We start from the raw sequence: 24,361 nt of genomic DNA, 5'->3' as shown, positions 1-24,361 counted from the left end.
ATGAATTTCTGAATATGGCACTCATTTTGGAGATAGGATTTTTTTTTAATTAAGTAAACTACATAAATTGCACACCTCTAGAGGATGATTCATGTTGAAAAAGGAAAAATGTTTCTGCCGGCAGCAATAGTATAAAAGTGCTCAACCCTTTTTCCCTCACAGACGGAGTATGCGAGGTTCGAGAATGGCCGATTTGTGTACCGAATAAACCGCTCCCCGATGTGTGAATATATGATTAACTTCATCCACAAGCTCAAACACTTACCAGAGAAATATATGATGAACAGTGTTTTGGAAAACTTCACAATTTTGTTGGTAACTGTTTTGCCTCTTTCCTCTTATGGCAGACCCAGCCGTGAGGCTGGTGGGGAAGGACAGCAAGGTGGCTGGGCTAGGGGAGGTGACCAGGCTGTTGGTCAGTAACCATTGGAATCCACAGCATCCAGGGCAAGCATGGGCTGTATTTGGGTTCAAGTCTGTAGAAGAGATGGGGTTCTCGGTTGGGCTGGGCTGAGCTTTTCGAAGCTTGGGAAAACTAGAATTCAAGCGGGTAGTAAAAACGATGGTCCTACGTTCTAAACTCCGCATTAGAAAGACGTGGAGAACTTTTAAAACGCTAAAAACTTTTAAAAGCCTGACACTGAGGTTGGTGCTAGATCAGTTAAGTCAGGATCTCTGAGAATAGAACCCAGGCTTGTCTACTTTTTATAGTTCCCTGGGGAGCTTCAGTGTCAGCCAAGTGTGAGTCCTGGCAGCATTGCATGCACATCTCCACTGAGGCAAAAACTGTGATGTCCCTGGGTTTGTCCTTCAAATACACCTTGACTCGTTTCAGGAAGGATTGCAAGGTCTTAAAAGGAGTAATGCACCTTAAGATAGCCAAACGTAAACCCTCAGTACCACAAAAAATAGAAATGAAAATAGAATGTTGTGACCGGAAAGGGGCAGAGAAAATATTCTCCAGAGGCTGAAAAGTGTGGTCAAAACGTGGGCAGTTAAGGGGAAGTAAAAAATTGGTGCTCAGGGTCCACGATGGGAGAGGTTTCTGGTTCCCCGTGTCATTGCTGGGAGGTGGGGGAGGGTCACCTGAGATTTGACTTTAAAACAAATTGGAGGCTTGAGAAGGTTGTAAGAACAGTGTTGTCTCAAAAATCTGCCTATAGAATATGCAGTAATGGGTTTTATAATGCTTGTTCTTGAAAAAGGTAGCATTCCTTGATTTAACTGAAGGAAACATGTCAAAACAAACTGGGAAACAGTTTTGCTAAAAAGAGTCAGCAAGACCATATTGTGGTCAAATACTCAGTGCTCTGAAGGCCTGCTTTGGTGCTCTGTTTCTAGGATGAAAAACTAGAATATTTAGGGCAAAGGTTATTTACCCAGAGGTTTTGGATCCTTTCAAACCAGGGTTCTCAATCAATGGTGTGCTATTCCATAAAAAAAGGAAAGGAAGAGAAGGGAAGGAAAAGGAAAAGAAAAAAGAAGACCAAAAAAAAAAAAAAAAAGGAAGGCTGTCCCCCAACCTCCCCCAAACCCTTGATTTATTAGCTTTTGCCCATTTCCATGGTCTGTTTCAGGGTACCAGTGATTGTCCAGCCCATGAAATTCCTTAATATTTAACTTTAAGAGCCAGTAGGGGCCAGCCTCCTCACCCCAAATGTAAGAACTGAATAAATAAAGGTTTAGAAAGTAAAATCTTCTGCATATCCGATTCAGCCAGGAAGCTTTAAAAATTCTGGAGCCTGGGCCCCATCTCAGATCAATAAAATCAGACTCCCTGGAGGGTGAGGCCCAGCGCCCTGGTTTTGTTTTATTTTTATAGCTTCCCAGCTGTTGAGACCCACTGCTATTGAGGTCCGCTAAGTGAGCCACAGAGCCTCCCGGGGTTCACAGACACATGATCGGCATCCAGTTGGTGGACAGATCATTTTGCATGTAACTTTCATTTATTCCTGAGGGAATCTCCATGGATTCTCAGGCGTGTCCACGAGAAGCTAGCAATCGAAGGGAGAGTTTGGAAAACCTGATCTTCGATGACTATCATTTACTACTATCGTGTTCTGTGATGGTCTTTAGTGAAAACTGAGCAGTTCGTGGTTTGAGGCGCTGGCAGACACCTGTCCTATAAGTGCCTACTGTTTCTCTTTAAGAACAGGTGACTTTTGTGCTCAGATGAGCAAAGTGAGTGTGGCGCCTTGGGGAGGACATTAAATAACCTCAGGAATTAACCCAAACTCTCTGAGTGAATGGGCCGGTCCACCTCTCTTGGAAGGAGTCTTAGCTGTCATTATAAGGTCTGTTCCAGCCTTTTAAGGAATATGTGCCTTCATTGCCTGTAACCCTACCTCACAGAGCACAACTGCAGGAAAAAATCAGGCCCGGAAGAAACCGAAAGCATCTGTGAGCCACCAAACTCATGAAACCATACCAGTAATGCTCCTCCAGAACTGTGTGGCTTCCAGCAGCTCAGATGTCCGGAAAACATACCACGTTTTATTCATTTTCAAAATGTATCTTTAAGCAGCTAAATAAATTCTTTTGCTATGACGAATTAGTAGTTCTCAATAAATACCTGCTAGAAATAATAGTCTAGCATTTAGAGAAACAAATTAAAGCAGCACCCCTGGATTATGAGAGTCAGATCCTCTCCTTGATGAATAGAGAAGTAGTACTTCTGAGCTCTTCCACTGGCAAAGGATGTAGGAATATGGCCAGGCTGGCATCGGCTGGACACAGTAGCAGGTGTTTTACTAGGTACTGGATACAAAGCGTATGTCAGCAAGGTCAATTCCAGACCCTACTGGCTGGTGAGCTGGACTCTGATTTCATCAGGATGATATAGAAATTGTGGTGAACCTGTAAAGGGAAGGCCTTAGTGACAGTATCTGGGCTGAGGAAGACAGTAGCTGAATTATAGGTCAAGTATTCCTCTCCTCTTTGGAGGTGTATTCAGACATACATACAGGTTGCTAGAAACAGTTTTTCTCTCCTTCTTCTGACTCTCCATCATCAAGTCTAAATAGGACACATTGGGGGCACCTGGCTGGCTCAGTGGGTAATGCATCTGACTCTGGATCTCAGGGTGAGTTTAAGCCCCATGTCAGGCCTGGAGCTTACTTTAAAAAAAAAAAATTTTTTTTTAAGTGAAAAAGACAAACAGAACATATTCTTTCCTAGAAAGTTTGCAAGAAGGTAGGGCAGATCATAGAGGTTCCAGGCAACGGTGCTAATAAATCTTTTGTAGGTGCCATATTAGGAAATTCTCACTGTGGAACTCTGAGGTCATATTTATTTCCATTTTATGGAAAAGAGATGTTAGGCCTATCTGAGGTCACAGAGCTAATGACAGACCTAAATTAAGACATAACAGTGAGAGAAAAGACATTTTGCAGGATATTTCATGATCATGGAATCCGAAGGCTGGGGATTAAGACCCAACTCAATGATCTTGGTTTGAGTAAGTCATGTAAAGTCTCTAAACTCCATTTCCTCCTCCATTTACAAACAAAATGCTCACCTCTATGTGCTGTACCTCAGCAGTTATTGAGAATATTTTCATTTGTTCAGCTAAGCTATGGAGAGATTGTACTAGCTGCCAGACACAGTGCCTTTACCTTAGTAAATCCTGGCCTAGCAGGGGAAATAGGCCACCGAATAAATGATGACGATACATTTGTACAGTACAAAAGGTAGTATCCTTGAGCAACAGATACCTGGATATACGGAGGAGGTTAACTACCTGACCAGGTACCTGTGGTTGGGATGGGGTGGGAGAGTTCTCAGGGAGGTTAAAAGATGAGGTTTAGGTTGCCTTGATGGATAAACAGACATTCTTCAGATTTACCAAGAAAAGGGCTTTCCGGCAGGTGCATACTGAAGTGTTAGGTGCCCGGATGTGACCTAGATGGGGTGGGGCAGCCGTCCTGGATGCTCCGAGAGAGGCAGGCATTCCTCAAGCGATCACAAAACGGATAGAAGCCACACGGTAGCTGCTGGCTGGCACAGGGAGGTCCAGGGCACCACAAGAGCATATGACAGGACTATTTGCCTGGTCAGGGAGGTCAGAGAAGGCTTCCAGGAGGAAGAAACCATCCAGGCATACCAGCCTGGTGACTAGGCCGCGAGGGTGGAGGAAGGCCCTGCGGGTCTGCAGGCAAGTGGGAGGGAGGACCGGAAATGAGGGTGTGGCCGGCATGGGGAGAGGGAGGAGAGCAGGGAGCTGGCCAGGGAGGACCAGGGTCTGCTCCACCTAAGACTGGCTTTTCACCCTAAAATTCCCAAGTCGAATAGAGGCCATTGGAGCTTTTAAGCAAGAGTGTGTGGCTGTCAGATTTATATCACTTACAGGGTTTTTGTGGCTGCCACGTGCCCATGGGAATCTGTGAGCCAGGGGGGCTCCTGGTAGGGAGTCCAGCTGCTTGGCTGGTCCCCTGGGCTGTGGTGGTGGAGGCGGGGATGGATTCAGGAGCGGTGCCGGAGGTAAGAGCAGGCAGACATTTCTCTGAACGTGGGGAGAGAGGGGGAGGTTTCCAGAATGAGAGGCCTGCATATTGGAGTCTTTGGTCCATGAAGGAAGAGGCAGGAAATAAGACTAGGAGAGCAGATGGGTACCAATATTGAAAAAAATCTTTATTACCCAGAAAGATAAATGTAGATAATCTATTACTGTATCAATTCATTTGTCTAGAGCAGCATCACTTAATGATTAGAAAAAAGGTCTTCACCATCAGATCTGGGTTTCTTAGTTGACAGTGGTCGAACCTTTATTTTTTCCAACTATCAAATTTGTTGTTTTGTTTTTTTGAGAGAGAGGGAGAGAGTGAGTGCAAGTGGGGGAGGAGCAGAAGGAGGGGATCTGAAGCAGGCTGTGTGCTAACAGCAGAGAGCCCGATGTGGGGCTCGAACTCATGAATTGCAAGCTCAGGACCTGAGCCGAAGTCAGACACTCAACTGACTGAGCCACCCAGGTGCCCTGACAGTTGTCTAACCTTAAATCACCTAACTCCTTGCCCCCTGCCTCTGTCAGAAGGGAGCTGACAGGGCACCTGCTCATGGAGTTGTTGTAATCTTATTTGAGACGATGTGTATGAAGTATGTAATACTAAGTAGATGCGTACTAAGCAGTTAGTATATGTCGGCTATTATCATGCGGATTGTCATTCACTCAGCAAATATTTATAAACACTGTTACGTGCCAGGCTAGTTACTAGGCAGCATGGTCCCTGTTCTTCAGGAGTTTATAACCCACTGAATGACATGGGCATTAAAAAAAAAAATCTTACAGATCTATGTATACTTACAGACAGTACTATGTGCTCCGCTGAGAAATTACAAGTTTGTGAGAGTTTAGTCCTCAGTCAGAGACCATACCCTTGGATACCTTGAGGGCAAGGGAAACTTCATGGGTAAAGCAGCCTGACAGATGGGGGAGCGGGACCCCCCAACGCACTGGACTGGGCCCTCAAATTCCAAGTGTTTAAAGACATGGAGCTGTGTCTGCAAACAGAACACACATGCAATGGCGTCACCAAAGCTGTTGGGAGGTTGGGTTAGATTTGCTTTGAGAAAGTTTTTTCTGAGAATGGCTCTGAGAAGTGGGCAGGGTCCAATGTGGAGGGACCGCAGCGACCTGGGTCAGATCCCATCACTCAGGATACAAATGCGGGCAGAGGCCAGGGGCAAGAAGAGGAGAAAGCTGGAGTCCGGTGACTTGAACCAAGAAGGGAAGTAGATGAGTATTTCAAGTACATTTTGCGTGCTAAAGCCGTATAAATGAAAAACGGAACGAAGGATCGTTTAACAAAATCCTACCACCATTCTGTACTCAGCACATACTTTACTGAGTCCCCAGCACTGATGGTTAACAGCAAGCATCTGTGGGGCTCCTGTCTGTCATTGGCTCTCATGAAACCTCATCAAAGTGTAGGTACAAGATAGGAGGCAATTCCTAGGGTAAATGACCCATCTTATGGGACGGAATTCTAGAAAATTGTCTTCATTGTCAAGAAATTGACCCTCCCCAAAAACCCACACTAATTCTTGTGGTCTCTTCTTGGACCCAGATATGGGTAAGACCCTTTCTGGAAGGTATTTCTTTTTCTTTCTTAAGAGTATTTTTGTCTTTTTTGTTTTTTAATGTTTATTTTTGAGAGAGAGAGAGACAGAGCGTGAATGGGGGCGGGGTGTAGAGAGAGGGAGATACAGAATCCACAGCACCTCCAGCGTCTGAGCTGTCAACACAGGGCTCAAATCCACAAGCTGTGAGCTCATGACTTGAGCCAAAGTGAGACGCTCAACTGACTGAGTCACCCAGGCGCCCCCAGAAGGTATTTCTTACAGATGGTAACTAAGTTCACATAGGATTCAATCAGATGCAGAATATCCTGAGTTTGTATTTGGGAGGGCAGAGTCAGGCCAGAACTTCTCCAACAGTCCACCTGCTGGACTTGAGACTGTTCCTGTCAAGCAAATCCTAGTTGTCACGGTACGGATGGAGTAGGTTTTCATCCATGTGAGCTTTTCTATCTATGTGTGTGTGTGTATAGGTATATATATATATGTATATATTTGCTTTTTTTTTTAACAGGTGGTAACAAACAGGGATACACAAGAAACTCTCCTCTGCATGGCCTGTGTATTTGAAGTTTCAAATAGTGAACATGGAGCACAACATCATATTTACAGGCTTGTAAAAGACTGAACATGGTTATTTATATATATAGATATCTGTATATACACACACACATACACACACACCCACACACATATGTGCGCACACACACACTCTCTCTCCATTATTGAATGACTGACTAAACCTCACCACACAGGGGGGTGCCCTGGCCCCGAGGTCACCCTGACTTTTTCTAAATCCTGTTTGAGTGAAGTCATTTTTCATGTGTTCATACTATCATTGTAGCTGTGAAGTTCTGGTACAGTTGTAAAAAGAGAAATCGAGTTGTTTCTATGTGTTCTTCAGATCCACAGCCCACAATTCCTTGGGAAAGATGAACCTTAAGAACCCAGGTCTCTCTGTCTAGAGACCTATTTCTAATTGTAGTAGGAAAAAAAAATTGTAACAAAGCATTTGCCATGGGACATTTACAGCCTTTATACAAATGTATTTAGTTCTTTTTTTTCCAACATAAAATTCTTGTTTTAAGATACAAGTAAAATTAATCTTTAAATATAAATGTAAATTAGTACACAAAACTAAGAATCTTAGACTTATCTTTGTAACTAATTAGGGTGGAAGTTATGAAAGAATGTAATTCACTAAATTATTTTTTAAATGAAACTTTTCTTTCTTTTTTGAAACCAAATGTTAAAATATAGCCTTAAATGCTTGGTAGAAATATGCTAATGAGACAAATTTGTACTTTTTTTTTCCTCAAGGTTAAAACTAATCTCTTAATCCATTAAACTCTTGAACAGGTATTACAAAGGAAGAAAACTTCACCCCTTATCCTTAACATATATAGTATATTTAAGAAGTATAAAATTGTATTGTACTAATGTGATGATTATTTAATGAAAAAAAAGATGGCTCTTTTTGCAATAAGTAGATAAATACTGAAAATCTAAGCGTACAATGTTTATAGTCTTGTGTGTGCAGTTATATTTTATATGGACAACCAAATTTTTTATTAAGATGAGTAAATGTTTGAACCACTGAAATTTAGTAACAAAAATTTAAAATTGGCACGAATACTGCACTGTGAGCTGCAAAAAAAAGGAAAATCCTATGGCTGGGAGAAATTTCATCAACCAAACAAGTAAAAGGCTCATCAGTTTTAGCACCTCTGCTCCCCAGAAAAATGGCAAGCATCCTCACCAGCCTGTGGATGAATTATTTCTGGTGAACCAGTCTGCATATTAACCTGCTATAACTCTGTGTGTACGTGTGTGTTTGTGTATGCGTCTATACACATACACATGTATTGTTACCCAACACATATTTATTGAACGGTTAATGTCCCTCAATTTGCTAGGTGCTGACACACTTCTCAATCTGTGTCCGTAGATCCAGCTGTATTCTCACAGGACATCCATTTCCTCAACATCTCTCAATAAGTCAGAGTACTTGTTTCAGGTCTGAGAGGTCCAGCGCCCTCTGACTTGTTTGAACAGACTCATTTGGGAGGTTCCCTTCCCAGGAGAAGTTGGGCTTTCCACCCCAAATATTCCAAAGCATTGCCCAGGCACAGCTGGTTTGAAGTGGCCAGCATGTCTCGGGTTATTTTTCCGTAAGTGCTTCATTGGGAAGAAGACAGCATACTCCCCAACTTCCCAGAGGGAAGTGACATTTTATCATTGCCAGGCAAACGTTAACATGGTAGAACGTGAAATAAGTTCTGTAAGCTGCGAAACTTATCAAGACTTTTTTCATTAAGCCAGGAAATGAAGAGCTTTTGTCTTTCACGTCCAAATAACTTCCCCTCTTCCCTGTCCCACCACCTGCTCTGCCCCTGCTTGTGGATTGACTAGTGTCTGGTTGTCATGAGCATGAGGGTGTGGCTGGCTTGTGGCAAAGAGGACACCAGAGCAAGCCTAACCTCTCCCAAGCTCATGCCACCGGGTCCTGGGAAGACCAGAGAAGAAAGTGCAAAATGTTCCCCATTCGGAACACACATCCATTGCAGAAACCAGTAGGATGGTATCTGTCTTCCCTTTGTAAGGAAACTAACACTCATTGTCTGATTCTAAGTGGGCCTTTGAAGGATTGGCTCCGGTTGTCTGCTGTTCCATCTGGTCCCCAGCCCAAGCACGTAAGCTTCTTCCGTGGTCGTCATACGGAATGACTTCTCTCGGTCACTCCTCCCGGGGATGCCTTGCTCCTATCTCCTGCATCGTTCCTTAAAGGAAACCCCACTCACCCAGGACCAGGACCCTAGGAAGGGGTGAAAATGACCTGTCATGGCCAGAATTCGGGGAGAGAGGCATCAGATTCACATTCCCACGCAGGAATGGAGCTCTTCTGGGCTGCCAGGAGGGCTCCTGGGATTTACTTTTAAAAGCACAAATAGACCCCAGGCTATAGCAGCTAGAGGATGGTTCTCTTGGCTGCAGAGAAGGGCAGACCCCGGTCTACTGAACTCACAGAGGCAGGCTGGGCCCTTCAGTGCCACACCGCCAGTGCCCTCTTCCCCCAGTTGCCTTCGCAGTCACCTTTGGGGCATTCACGTGAGCATCCTTCAGGATTGCTTTTTGCTCTCAAGACGTTTCTAAGATCTTTACACTTTCACTTCTTGTCTTGTTCTTCCACAGCTTTCTTCAGGGCAGATATTTTCCCTGTCTTAACCACTGACCCAGTCACCCGAACGCTTGGCCCTCTCTCGGTCTCTCTCAAATTAGGTACTGGGGTGGGATTTGTGTCATCACACCAAATCCAGATCAGTTTTGACCTTTCACCCTTTATAGCAGAGTCTTCACCCTTTCTACATAAAGCTTCCTAAACCATAAAAAAGCCTTTCCACGCCTGTGTCTTTTTAGCTTTCTTTTGGGTACCATATATCCTGGTGACCCTTCACTAACCAGGATTGAGTCAGGGTCATCATGTACTTTTCCTGGAGAATTTGGAGGCTGATTTTCCACAGCCTAAACAGAGAGGCACTAAAAAACTAGACTCTGGTCTGTTGGCATTCGTTGCCCTCTTAGCAAGAGACCTGAAATTGCAATCAGGACTTCGGAACAGGCTCTGGAATCCCAGAACAGGCTCTAGAATCCGCCAAGCCAGAGTTTCTAGAACTCAACACTGTGGACAGTTTGGAGCAGTTCTTTGTTGTGTGGGACTATCCTGTGCATTGTAGGCAGTTTAGCGTCTCTCTGGCCTCTGCCACGCCCTCCCTGCAGCTGCCGAGATCCAGAACCTCTCCAGACGTTGCCCAGGGCTCCGTAGAGCACAGCACTGCCCCCATCCCCCCTACCCTCGTTGAGAAGCACAGCCCGAGGTCATCTAGGTCACCAGTACCGGATTTAAGATCTTCTGATTTCCTTCCATTTCAGTCTGAGAAAGCTTGCTCTCCTGGGAGCCTTGTTGTAGGACATTAAGAGGCAGGTGGGAATGTTACTCAAATGACGTTATGTCCAGGTCTCTTCCTGTTCAGAGCTTCTTTTCGCTGCAGAGTCTGTTTCACTACAAAATATTCCTTCATTCATCCCTGGGGAAGTGGGGAGCAGCTGGTGGCCATCATGCGGATAATCCTATGTAAGGTACATTTGGGATCTGATCTTCATGTTTTTGTATACCAGCTTAAAAAGAAGTTCCAGCAGTTTTCATGATTTCTCAGAAGCTTATGAGTCTCCTGATCAAAGCTGTCATCATTTCGGTGAACTTCCTCTGGTCTTCTGCTTTCTGCCCTACCTTCATTCAGTGCTGGTTTTAGAACTTATGGAAGCCTTTGGAACACTTCCTTTCATCTTTAGGGATGGAGGAGAGAGGGACCAGTTCTGGAAGAGGGCTGACAGATTTTTTTGTTTGTTTGTTTCTATTGAGCTACAAGAGGGCACAATCTACTGTCTTTCATTTAGCGGATGAGAAAGTTGAGGCCCAGAGCGGAGGTGACTTGCTTTAAGTCACTCAGCTGGTTAATGACAGAATAAGGGTGAGGACGCTCTGGAACCTCATCACTTAATCCTTGGCCTCTCCTGGTGGAGGTTGCTCCTCTTCGGTGCTCCTGCTTACCTGATCCCTACAAAGGTGTGCACACGCTCAGGTCAGAGGAGAGGGGGAGATAAAGAACTGCCCCCCTCAGCCAGAGTAAGAGCATCACCCCGTTGCTGACACTACGTCTCACAGGGAGCCTCTGGTCCAATTGGAGCTATGTGAGACACCCCATAAGCAGATACGAAAGCTGATGAGCCTTTTCTCTTACCCTGAGGACAATTTACCCGCCCTCGACTCGAGTCCATTTTCTTTTTGCCAAACATCCCAGCAGCCAAGTCCCACACTCAGACCAGCCAAAAAAAGCAGCCCTGGTTTCCCAGCCCTTGGTGTTACAAGTCCCGAGATGACTTACACCCAAGGCTTCTTTAGGCCTCGATACTGTAGTGGCTTTAGCAGTCTGTTTTTGTACAACCGTAAATTATTTAAATTGTATGAGATGACCGTCAGTTTTACAAACCAGGTACATGCAACTTTGTCTAAGTTTGTATATGCTCTGTCTGGTACACTACACCTGTCCTAACGAAGGGTAGAGCCTATTCTGTGCGTCGGTGTTCATGCCTGTGACATTGAGAGGAAATGTCTGCATTGCTTCTTTCTTTCTGTTGCTGTTTCTGTGGCAAAGCCCTGCACATGTCGTTTCTGAAAAGCCTTAAACCTTTGAGACGTTGCATGTAGGGTCCGCAGTGCAAAAGGCTGCCTCGAACTGTGAGCCCTTTTGTAAGCTGGAAGCATTTCTCTTACTACTGTTATTACTTTTTTAGGGAGTTTTAAATTCAAGAGCTGCCAAAGCGTTCCAGAAAGCAGTGCCTTAGCGATACCTAGTCATGCCGCCGGCCTTTTCTTACCCAACCCTCCACGTCCACTGACGCAATTGGCCCAGTGCTTAAAACCACACAGGCAAAAACTGTTCTCATGTCTCTTGCATAAGCCCATTTTTCTCCAGTTCTCTACAGAACTGGCCACACTCGGTCTACAATCGGACGCTGAACACGAGTGGGTTCGTTGACCGCACTCTCCCATGTATATACCAAAACGGAAGGTTTTCCAACTTTGTAGTTTACCATGAAAAGCAAAATTGTACTTTTAACGCTGCCTTTTAAATTCACGACCAAATACTTAGCTATTTAGGACTCATCTGCGCTCTCGCACGGAAGTGCCTTTGGTTTGAGATTCCAGCTTAGAAAAGTGCTGCCATGGTACGTTTTGTAGAGAGACCAAAAATATTATGAGATCACCGTAATGCCTTTGGTTTACCAGGATGAGTAACCAACCACAGGCCTCCGTCCACAAGGGCGCGACGCGGCCGCCACCGCTCACCAGTAGCACACCGCGGCAGGAGGGCCCCCGGAGCTGTCGTGGTCAGGTCCGCGTGTGCCAGCGACCCAGGGCGGCCCCTCCATTTGCCACCCAGCCCCGCGTCTGCGTGAGGGGACTTGCTCACAAACGGCAGACTTCGGCCGGTGGACAGATCTGTCCTTCCCCTTCTGTTCGTGGCCAGTGTCCGTGGAGGCTCGCTCTTCAATCCGGACAACCGCGCGCACTTACCTGGTTTACACAGTGACACCATGCCGAGGGCTAGAAGCCTCAGACTGAGATCCCGTGCAGAACAAAAGTGAGTTAGGGTCATGACAATTGAAGTGTTCTTCTTACGGCGCAGATGTTGACTCTTGAGTGTTGTGTATGAATGTGCTATGAGAAACTTCCAAAGAGCACCATTCACAATTCGGCATTTTCAAAGAATGTTCCAGCCCTCAAAAGGGCAACTCTCTAGAGTCCATGTTGGCTTTTATCCAAACCTTGTGTAGCTTGGGAAAACTGATAGAGGTAAGGAAGAGAAGTGGAAAGGACCAGAAGGCAAAAACACCAGCCAAACAAAAGCCAGGAGAGAAAAAAAAATTGTCCTTTACCAATTATAGACTTCAAAATGACATCAGACATCTTTGAAAGTTAGCCTCTGAACTCTTAATGCATATGTTCTTTCGTCTCCACCTGGTGTCTTTAAGAATTCCCTGTCTGGGCTCTGAAATTTCAGGAGTGATTTCTACCCACACCAAGTTGTGAGTATTTATAGAAATTTCTACAAGAAAAAAAACAACCCAGTGATGAAAAGGAAACTGACCTAACGCAAGCGCTAAGTCCGCTGCGTGTGTCCAGCCGCTCCCTGCCAGACACCCCACCACAGCTTGAAAGAAATTAATCCAGTACTTGCTTCCCTGCTTCTCCACTGTTACTGTGCTTTGTTTGGCAATAGTTTTCTCCCATAATCTCATCGCTTCTATCATTAAGAATGAAGGTTTTGTGTTAAAAACGCATTGCATTACAAGGATAGTTTCACTGAGGTCACGCACCATGAACTGAGATGAAATACTTGTATTTATTGTCATACTTCCTAAGCTATAACTTGTTTTCTTCTTTGTGAATTTGCGTTGTCAGTCATATGCCACACCGCGTCATTTCCGTTCATTTGAAATGGCATTTATGTTCCCTCTCGTTCCTCATTAGATGGGGTCAGATTCCAGGAGGTTCTGCCTCTCTCGGGTCGACTTTTATGTCTGCCTTCCATTATGAGATGGTTTGCCCTTCCCCGGTCTCTGAGAGAGGCTGACAGAATCTAGGTGTAAATCAATTGGAAATCAGTCTCGTATTTCTTTATTTTTATTTTTTTTGGATCATTTTCTGTGATTAGTTTGTGTAAATTAGATATTAACTGCACTTCTTAAAAAAAAAAAATACATCTCCCTGTTACCTCCTGGAAAGATTCACTTCTGCAGGCCTCTGTCAATAGGCTCATGTCTGCAGAGAAGGGGAAAAAAAGGAAGAAAAAAAAAAAACAGTACGTGCCTGAAAAACAACAAAAAAATTTTGTAACATTTAAAAAAGAAACACGAATAGCCTTTAATTGTTTAATATGCTTACATTTTATGTAAATTGGTTTTGCCACATGTGTTTGTTCACATTCTAAATGACTTAATGGGATTCTCACAGTCTGTGTCTTTGTGTCCCGTGTATACTATGGGCTTGTGACAGAATCGCTTCATCTGTTCAGTGATTGCTTTGATATTGTACTGCGGGCTGGGGGGCGGCTACAGAACCTGCCTTTGGGTAATAAGGTTCCTCTTGGTAGATTGGAGAGCTGGGGGGTGGGGGGGGCAAATTCTCACACACAACTTCTTAAACTATTTTCAGAAAACTTTCAAAGGCATTCGGTGAAACCTCTTGGCAGTACAGTATTCTTGTATTTGTTAATGTCCGTGTTTAGGTACTGGTCCCTTTTTGTTTAAAAATGTTCTAAGTGTTGGCTTTAAAGTGAATTTATCTTTAGTATGATAGTCATATGAAAATTATAGGGTTTGTGTGCAGAGAATTTTTTTATAAAGTGCTTTGTAAAAAAAAAAAATGTATTCTAGCTTTCGCGGTACATATGTGTGATAACTTTAATATCCATGACAGTTAAGTGCAATTATTTCATCACTCTAAAAATGCTATTTTTGTGTCAGTTCCTGCAGGTGTTTTCATGTCTTTGCAAAGTGACACATTTTGATGCCTTCTTGATAAAGTGGTAGACATTTTGTAGCTTTCTAGAAACTTTGTATTCATACGGTATCAATGAAAAATAAAGAAAATGAAAGTGTGGGTTACCTTTTTTATCTGCAAAAGTGTATGTTGTTGAAAATGACCTCTGATTGTGTGTTGTGGGTGGACTGTGGGGTTCTCGATTCACGAGTGTGCGGCACACCCGTGCGTAAGAAAGCCTTTGATTCCCTGTGTACTACGTGCCAGGCCCTGGCCGAGTGCTTTCGATACAATGTGGATACCTTGTGTCCTTTAATTCTTAGAGTTCCAATGACACTGACATTATTACCCCCAACAGAGGCTCAGAAAAGATGGCTCATCCAAAGTGATGACTGGTGAGGGGTGGAGCCTTCAATAGGTCACCCCCTCAGGCTGGGACGCCTTCCCCCTCTTTCCTCCCCTCCAACCCCCACATTATGACTCACTGAGAATCCGTGGGTGTAAGCAGCTCAAGGCTAGAGGAGAAATTGTTAAAACAGTGATGACCTTAGGCTTCTGACAAGAAGACCAAGTGTACCGGGTCCTCCAGTCTGTGAGATAGATTTCAGAGGGTCTTGCTTCTCCCATTTCTCTGAAGTCTGAGGTGAAGTGTGCCTCAAATCTCAAGACTCACTGGTGGGAGTGGGAACAGAGAAGAAATGACACCCCATCTCCTTTGAAAAGGGACCTCTAAAGCAAGCCCCAGTTCGGGAGGAATGCTGTTGTCCCCCGAGCTGCTCAGGGCAGAAGGAAAGGAACTGTGGGACGCCTTGTCGAGGCCCTAATGTGCGCCAGCCCCTGCGACAGGCACTGTTTTCTCTAAACCCCATACTCTTGAGGAAAGGAGTCATTTCCTATTTTCCAATAATGAAATTGAGGCCCAGAGAAATTAAGCCTTTGTCAAGGTCACAAAAGCTGGTAAGTGGCAAGAATTGAGAAGTGGAAACGCCTCCCCCCTTGCAGTTCTGGCTCTGCCCCTGACTGTGCGGCCCCCTTTGCCCTCCTCCTCCTCCTCTGAAGCAGGCGCTTCACTACGTTACAGACGTCTGTCATTAGTGCCTGCAGTTCCAGTCAACTTGAGTTCCTTAAAGACCGAGACACGCTAGGTAAACATCACTGAGTAAAGGGGATTTTAAGAGTAAAGGGGAGGACAATAAAGGCTTCTGGTAAGATGAGGGAGCAAGCAACTGGGCTGTGAGTCCTGATCATTTCTGACGGACTGTTGCGGTGGACTAATAAACGTAGCTGCGACGTAGGGAAGCCAAATTAGCTGCCGCTGTTAAGCATCAGCAACTGATATAATTCCAATTAAAACAAAACAATGTTGTGTAAGCCTGTGAAGCCATAGAGTTTTTTTTAACTGCTTTTAAAGACGCCTTTGTTCTGTTTAACATCTCATATGTCAGCTATATCTAAGTTGTTTTAACTAGCAAATAGTCTGCCAACCAGCTGACTGCATTTTTTTTTCAGTAAATATTTTCCTATTTGCTTTGACTCCCAAGAAGTTCAGACTTAAAATTTGTGTTCTCTGCTGATAAGAAGCCAGCTAAAATGTAAAGACATAGAAAGGTTGAAAACAGAGGTTGAAGAATAAATATACCAATAAAACATCAAAAGAGGGGTGCCTGGGTGGCTCAGTCAGTTGAGCATCTGACTTCAGCTCAGTTCGTGGGTGATCTCACAGTTCATGGATTCAAGCCCCACATTGGGCTCTATGGTGACAGCTCAGAGCCTGGAACCTGCTTCGGATCCTGTGTCTCCCTCTCTCTACTCCTTCCTTGCTCGCTCGCTCTCTCTCTCTCTCTCTCTCTCTCTCTCTCTCAGAAGTAAACATTAAAAAACTGAATCACCAAAAGGAAGCTGATATATTATTTTCACACTAGTATAGCTCAAGGAAAAAATTACCACTAGAATTCACGGGGATTATTTCAAGACAATACAAGTTTTAATTACTCAGAAAAAAATAGAGACTCTTAACTTGTATGTACTTAATAACATAGCTTCAAGTTTATAAAGCAAAATTGGACATTTCTTGGTGGGAAGTTTTTAAACTTACCTAAACTCATTGGGTTATTTATAGGCAAAGCAGACCAAAGAGGGGGAAAAAAAGGTCAGACCCGGGATATGAACAGCCTATTTATTTTAATGTGCTGTTATAGTTTACAAAATACAAAGTAATGAACCCAGCAATTGGGAGACTATACGTTGTTTCCTAGCACACATTTAATTTTATGAAAATTGGCTGCATTCAAGGCCAAAGGTTTTGAAATTATAGTCTTGTGAGCCACATCTGGCCTTCCCTTTGTTTTTGCAAATAAAGTTTTATTAAGACACACTACCAGCTCCTACTGTTTACTTGCTATCATGGCTGCTTTCATGCTGCAATGGGATAGTTGATGAGTTGTAACAGACCCTATAGCCTAAAATAATTGCTACCTGGCTCCTTACAGGGAAAAAAAAATGTTTTAGGACGCCTGGGTGGCTCATTTGGTTAAGACTCTGACTCTTGGCTTTGGCTCAGGTCATGATCTCATGGTTCATGAGATGGAGCCCCACATCAGGCTCTGCACTGTCAGATTCAGTAGGATTCTTTCTACTTAGCCTTCATAGTGATTTAACCCTCTATCATATGAAGTGAAATCTTTAAGACTTAATGTTTATTAAAGCTCACAAATAATCTATTTGCACTTCTGTCTTTTTTCAAAAGGATCTACTGGAACAACCTAAATTAAGGTAAATGGTCTAAATTAAGACCATCGGTCTGCTGGAATGTTGTAGAACCACAGTAAGACTGCCACCTGTGATATATTGACACTGGGTCTACAAGGAAGGGTATGCACTGAATTACACAAGCTCTGGCATGTGAGGCTGGTGTTAATTCACGGTTGTGGAATAGGTTGGTTATTGCTGAGTGCAATCAGTGCACAGAAAGAAGAAAATGTCCTACTCAACTCAGGTCATGGTGTCAAGGTCTCTCTGGCAGCATTTGAAAAACATCCTTAGGTCATGCAGCTGATGGCAGACTGGTGAAAACAAAGTCAGAAATTACAAAGAGCTGAATTCACAGCCTTCACAGGTCTATGTTACAGTCAGGCCCTAAAAGTAAGTAGTGGCACCCTGAAATGTAGGGTGGGGCCATCAGGGTGGAAACACTGAGCTTTGAACCCAATTCCTCTGAACCCTCTGGGATAGTCATCCACTTGCTCTTGCTGGGATGGTGGCCTCCTCTGGATGGAGACCATGTGAAGACCTCAACTGCCACGGATGCCTCAAAGATGAAGTGCTTGCATCCCCAAGGTCTGCCACACCTCCTCAATTACTAGAGCAAAGCCTCAGCATGTCCAGTGAGGAGATTTGGTCCTTAATTCAGGAGGAAAGGGCTCATCACCAAGAGTGCAGGATTTAGCTAGTCCGTTCTCTTCTTTCCTGTAGGAACTGGCAGAACATGCCTGGAAATGGGGGTGCCACAGCAGCTCAGTAGGTTAAGCATCCAACTCTTGATAACAGTTGGGGTCATGATCTCACGGTTGTAGGATCAAGCCCTGAGTTGGACTCTGAATTGGGCTCCACACTGAACATGGAGCCTGCTTGGGATTCTCTCTCTCCCTCTCTTTCTGCTGCTTTCCCACTCATGCTCTCTCAAACATTAAAGAAAGAAAGAAAAGAAAGAACAAGGCTATGACTTAATCTTGAGTATCTGAGACTGAGCTAGATTAGGGAGAGTTTATTGGTATAGGTCACACTCTTCTAAAATTCAGAATTTAATATCCTGGCAAGGATATCTGGAGATGATCCTGGGTCAGCTGGACAGCGGGCTGCTGGATGGCCTCTTGAAATCTGGAGAAACGATGGTGTAGAGGAAATGAAGCAGAGCTGTTGGAACTGCCTTGGTACTTGGTAGAGGCAGAGCTCAGAAAGTTCAAAGAGTCAACACTCCTGGGGGTGGGGAGGGCATAATTTAAGACCAGAACACCTATCATCTATCTATATGCCCCAGAAGGCCAAGAAAACAGTCCTTTCACTAAAATAGAAAATGCAATAGCAAAAGGGGGCCAAGCAGTGCTGAGAAACTTTCACTAAAATAGCAAATGCAGTAGCAAAAGGGGACCAAGCAGTGCTGAGAAACTCAGTGGTGGCCTGCAGGCCAAGGTTGATGGCAGAGGATACTGCAATGGATTTGGGTTCCCCTATGTGAATGAAGATAAGATTCTGGAGCAGCAGAGACCAGGTGGCAGCAATTAGCTGTCAGAGGCAAAGTAGTAATTACCATAAGAGCAAAGGATGGAAACCAAGGAGTCTAGCCTCACAGGATCTGTGAAGATGGCTAGTGGACCATGGCAAGATAAGGACAAGAAAGATGGGCACCCATCAAAGATGTAGATTGTATTAATCATAAAATATCCAAGATTAGATAGATGTTAGCTGCTGCAGTGAAAAATCACTTATCTCTCACTCACCCTTTCCAGATCTAAGACTGTTCTTAGACCCCATAACTCACTGATCAGAGGGAAGGCTTGGACACTTGAGGAGGAAGGCTATGGTGCCACATTAAGGGCATCAAAGGAATTGATAGCCATTTGCCCGAATTCCTATACACCGGGGAACAGGAAACACAGACATCTTTTTAGGACCTTGCTTTTTTTGGCATAGAAAGGGAGTTGGCAGAATATTTTTAAATTATTTTTTAAGCTTATTTATTTATTTTGAAGGAGAGTTGGGCAGGGGCAGAAGGAGAATTCCAAGCAGGCTCCACATGGTCACCGCAGAGTCTGACACGGGGCTCAAGCTGACAAACTTTAAGATCATGACCTGAGCCGAAATCAAGAGTTGGATCCTTAACTAACTGAACTACCCAGGCACCCCTAAAATTTGATTCCAAACATACTCCCCAATTTATTTTATAAGGCTAAAATACCAACAAGGACAACATGAAAAAAGGGAAATGTTGGGTTAATCTCTCTTGTAAGTATAAAATTGACAAAATATTATCCATTTGAGTATAACGATGTATATGAAGCATAATGCATGATAACAAAATGGGGTTCATCTCAGGAATGCAAGGCTGGTTTACATTTTTAAAAATCAACCCATGTGATTTTCATCAACAGATGAAGAAAAATCACAGATCATCTCAATAGAAGAAGGCAGCTGTATCTGATTGAGTTCAATGTTCATTAATAATTTTTTAAAAACTTGGCAAATTAGGACTAGCAGTAACCTCTCTGAACTGATGGAAGGTGTCTACAAAATGATGAGCTGACGGCAATAGCATTTCTCTCACTGTTGGAAGTGAGGTAAAGATGCCTGTATCTACCGCTTTTACTCAACACACTGAGGCTCCGGACAGCATAGTAAGGCAAGAATAAGAAAAAAGGGAATCTGATCTGTCACTATTCTTAGAAGATAAACTTGTATGTGTAGAAAACCCAAAATAGATGGATATATTACTAGAATCTGGAAGTAAGTTTAACATGTTGTTGCATACAAAACTTATGTGCCAACAATAAATTGCATTTTTGCATAATATTAAGAAAAAGAAAATTTGCTTACAAAATATGAAGTACTAAAGTATAAACCTAACAGAAGCTTTAAGAGATCTTTATAGAGAAAATGAAAAAAAAAGTGCTATTGAAAAGCTTTAAAGAAGACCTATGTAAATGAAGAGATCCAAATGCTTATAAACTGGAAGAATCAATTGTGTAAAGCTGTCAGTTCTGCCAACTGAATCTACAGAGTAAATGAAATCCCAGTAAGAATTCTGTTCTCTCCACTCCCCCACTCAGGTGCGTGACGACAGCGCAAGGGACCAAAAATAGTTAAGAAACTTTTGAAGGTAAGAACAAATTAGAAGACTGTGCCAGTTATCAATTAATTTTTCTCTTCTCTCCAAATCCACCTTCTTGGCCCTCTTTGTGAGACTGGCCTGGACACTAAACACTTCTTCCTTGCCGGTTGGCAAATGTTTTGCTTTGCCAATAGAGGGCCCTGGAGTTATACTCCGTGACAACAGTGACCAGAACGCATTTCCTTTGGGGCTCAGTCCTCCAGTATCATTTAGTGCAGAAGCCCAGCAGCCCTGGTGAGGCAGCTCTAGCTCTGCCCACGGGCCACCCCTTCCCCCACACGGGGGGCTCCATGAGGTCACTTCTACTGTGGCTTGGACCCTGCCCTCAGGCAAGTGTCACCGCCAAGGAGGCAGTCTCTACAGACCAGCTCCATACCCCATGGCAACAGCGGACCATTCTATACTCCAGCTCTGGCCCATATGCCCTGTCAAGTTTCTTTGCAACGAGCAGGATGCATATACCTCAGCCTTTGGTTGGGAAGGCGTCCTGTTCTCCAAAGGTTCTAGTTCCTTCTTTGTCCCCACTTCTTCAGCGTGGAGGTAGGAGCTGCCTGCTGTATTTGGACTCCTTGAGTCTTCCTCTACCCTTTTAGTAGTTAAGCCCTTTCTACCAGTTAACAATTCTTTATATTACATTTTCCCTGTTAAAGTAACTGATGTGATTTCCGTGCCCTGATTCTGTGACTGACATAGGAGACTAACCCTACCAAGACATTGGTATTTATTATAAAGCCCTAGTAAATAAAACATGTGCTAATAATGCAGGATGAGACAAATTAACAAATGGAATAGAATAGGAAGATCAGAAAAAGATCCAAGCATATATAAAACCTTGATACATGACAGAAATGCACTACGGATCAGTGGGGTAAGAATAGGCTATTCATTAAATGCTGGGGGGCGGGGGGGATTGCTTCACCACCAGGAAGAATGAAAATGTATCATGACTGTACAAGATGCCCTGAAATCAGTTAAAGGTAAGTTAGAGATAGACATAAGAAAGGCAAAACTATAAAGTTTCTAAAAGTAAACATAGAATCTTTTTAGAACCTTTGATTAGGCAAGGAGTTCTTAAAAGAGATAAAACAAAAACCCAACAAAGAAAATTTGATAAATTTAATTATAATTCATACATTTTGTTAATGATAATGATAGTGAAAGTAACTGCCCAAAACTAAAAGATACCTGCAATGTGTATAACGTGGGAAAATAATAATATACAAAGGACATCGTGAGTCAATATGTAAAATAATCCAGTCAAAAATAGAGAAAGACTTGAACAGTCCCTTCCCCCCAAAAGAATCTGCATGGACAATAACCATATGAAAAGATACTCAATTACATTAGTAATAAGAGAAATCCAAATTAAAATAAGATTTGCCCAGCAGATTTAAAATATTTTAATTTGGGCAAAAATGTGGAGCAATGGAGATTTCATACGTGCAGGTAGAAGTAAAATATAAAGTGGGGGTGGGGGGCGCGCCTGGGTGGCTCAGTAGGTTAGGCATCGACTTTGACTCAGGTCATGATCTCATGGTTCATAGGTTTGAGCCCCACATTGGGCTCCATGTTGACAGTGTGGAGCCTGATTGGGATTCTCTCTCCCTCTCTCTCTGCCCCTCCCCATTCATGCTTTCTTTCTCAAAATAAATAAACTTAAAAGAAAATAAGTATAAGTTGGTGCAACCACTTTAGAAAACAACCCAACATTACTTTAAAAAGGTTAGCATATTTATCATCTAAAACCCAACGACAATGATATCTAGCTTTGTAACAAATACTTGGAAAAGTATTCCAGGGACTGTACAAGAATTATAGGCCCATGGGTCCAATGAGCAACAAAGAAGGAAGAGCAGAAGGTGGAGAAAAGATTGCAAATATCCAGCAACATGCCTCTGTCATGAGGCAGAACATCCCCTTTATCCAGCAGGCAATGGGCAATCAATCATCTGAGTTAATACCATCGTGGGAGCATTTTGTCCAGGGCCTGCTCAGATCCGATCCTTACCCAGAATGGCAGGGGAAACGCAAGGGAACTGACCCCCGGTGGTTACCTCTCTCCAGACTCCTGCATCAGGTGCCCCTGAGGGTGGCCCATGGAAGGTTCCGGAAGGAAAGGAAGAAGGGAGAGGCCAGGCCATTGTTTCCTCTCTTCCGTTTCAGGAAGAGCAATGGCTGTGTTTCCTCCATGGCTCCAGCCCCTGTCTGAGGGACCCACAGGGTTCCAGCTTGTGCCAATGGTCTGCCGCCTCCCCTTCCCCAGCTGGTGGCAGCGAATCCCTTCACTCCTCCATCCTCAAGGTGGGAGTGACGTCCTCTTCCTGTTCATCTCGTGCTGTAACTTCTCAGCACCTCCACCAGCTGCGAAACCAATTCCCTGCTCACATTCCCTTTGTTGTAAATACTCGAAGTGGTTTCTCTTTTCCTGGTTAGTCCCTCGCTAATACAGGGGAAACACTTTCTCTCCACTGCTCTGGTTTCCATAGGGAGGGATTTTTCTCTAATTGCTCTTGGCATCTTGCTCTATCCCTTACTTGTGCCGCGGACACAGTGAATTCCCCCGTCGTGCATGACAGCCATTGCTGCACATTCTCATCTGGGCGGGTCTCTCCTGGTGGAATTTGAGGGTGAGTTTTCGCACTTGAGTCGCAGGGAGGGCTCTGTTCTCCAGCATAGCCTGTTTGAAACGACGTTGATCCTTGAATCCCCATCTGTCCAGTTCCTGAGTCTGAATCGGTTCCGAAGGCCAGGACAGGGTGAGCTGTTTCTCCCTGGCCTCCTCACGCTCCAGCGGCGCACAGGGGACAGATCGGAGGTGCGGTTCTGCTGTGGTAGAGCCAGAACATCGCATCCCTCCCGCCCCCAGCCCCCATTAGTCTGGCTTGGGACAGGAGGGAGGGCAGAGGGAGGAACGGGAGCACCCTTTCCCCACTTCTCCCCAGACACAGTGTACTAAATTTCCGTTCCTCGGGGAACTCTTGAGACTATACCATAGATCCGGAAGTTCAATGCCAGGAGCAGGTAAGAACCAAGGAAAGCCAGCTTCATGGGCATGGGGACACGTGCAGTCGCGAAGGGCACCACCCTCAAAAGTGCCTCCTTCTCTTGCCGCTGCCTTGAAATTCTTAATACGCGTTGCAACAAGGTGCCCTGCATTTTTCACCGGACCCCACCGGTGTTACCATCATCATGGAGTGCACTTTCAGAAGGATCTAGCAGGTGCTGGGTGCCAAGCTTCTTGGGGTTTTAAGACTGGCCAAGCTGCCGAAAGCATCCAGGGAATTTTCCAGGTGGACAGCAGAGGGCAGTAAACTGCCGCTTAAGGCCTTCCTCGCCCTAGAGGACAGGGTTTGAATTAAACTTTTCCTGAGGGGGGCTGAAGGGGGCGGGGAGGGCAGGCGACAGGAGTCAGGGGTGCTGTTGGTTGGTGTTTGTGTTCCTTGCAAAGCGAAACTCTACACTCCTGAGCCCCAACTGCGGCAAGGTGGTGGCGGCGGTACTATTCCCGGGAAGAGTGTCCGTCTAGACCGAATCAGACCCTGTGGGGTCAGGCGTGAGCCGGGTCACAGGTTCCCTCTAATCCTTAGACCACGCCAGCAAGGGCTGTGTTTTCTTATGTGTTTCTGAACAACCAGATTCAACAAATGTTAGCTTGATGTGACTTGTCCAAAGTTACACGGCTATGAAGTGAGAAAATGTGGATTTGAACCCTGGTCTACCTAGTTTCAAAAAGGCACACTCTTCACAAGTTCGTTCTGCCTCTACAAAAGAAAAGCAAAAAAGGAAAAGACCTCTCTTTTCGGCCTTGGCTTTGTCAGGGAAAACAAGTTCCCTAGGGCTGTGCCCCAGGCTGGCGCTGACTCTCCCAGGGGCAGGGGGGTCAGCAAACAGGAAAACTCCAATCTGCCTGAGGGCTGGGACCCAGATTGCATCTCTCACCAAGCAAAAAAAGGAGTTTTTAATTTTTTTTTTATCATTTATTTACTTTTGAGAGAGAGAGAGACAGAGTGTGAGCTGAGAAGGGGCAGAGAGAGGGAGACATTATCCGAAGCTGTCAGCACAGAGCCCGACGCAGAGCTCGAACCCACTAACTGTGAGATCATGACTGAAGCCAAAGTCCGGCACTTAACCCACTGAGCCACCCAGGCACCCCAAGAAAGGGCCTTTTAAACCTCGTCCCTTCCTTCTCCTTCTTTTACAATAATCCATCAGCTCGCTCTGCTGTCTTGTGGAGCCCTGCTCTTCTGAGGAGCTCAGCCTCGGTTCCAGACTCATGAAAGGCGTCCTCGGTGGGCGCTCGT

The 24,361-nt window shown here is 44.5% G+C and overlaps 1 protein-coding gene across 6 annotated transcripts in view; it reads left to right on the top strand.

Moving 5' to 3' along the window:
* The window catches only part of TEAD1 (TEA domain transcription factor 1), a 174,881-nt gene extending 160,573 nt beyond the window's left edge, over window positions 1-14,308 (top strand). For 3 of the 6 annotated variants that reach the window (XM_029957500.1, XM_029957499.1, XM_029957498.1), the window contains 2 exons: window positions 163-315; window positions 6,587-14,308. In XM_029957500.1, coding sequence (XP_029813360.1) covers window positions 163-315; window positions 6,587-6,700 — 267 coding nt within the window. In that variant the 3' untranslated portion in view covers window positions 6,701-14,308. Of the gene's footprint in view, window positions 1-162; window positions 316-2,352; window positions 2,552-6,586 lie in introns of those variants that run through there. The other 3 variants (XM_029957497.1, XM_029957496.1, XM_029957495.1) reach the window with 1 other exon arrangement.
* The last annotated feature ends 10,053 nt before the right edge of the window (window positions 14,309-24,361 follow it).

Source organism: Suricata suricatta, chromosome 11 (genome assembly GCF_006229205.1).
Source record: "Suricata suricatta isolate VVHF042 chromosome 11, meerkat_22Aug2017_6uvM2_HiC, whole genome shotgun sequence".
NCBI classification, from domain to species: Eukaryota; Metazoa; Chordata; class Mammalia; order Carnivora; family Herpestidae; genus Suricata; species Suricata suricatta.
Note: the sequence above shows the minus strand (reverse complement) of the source record. Positions and strands in the feature narration are given on the sequence as shown.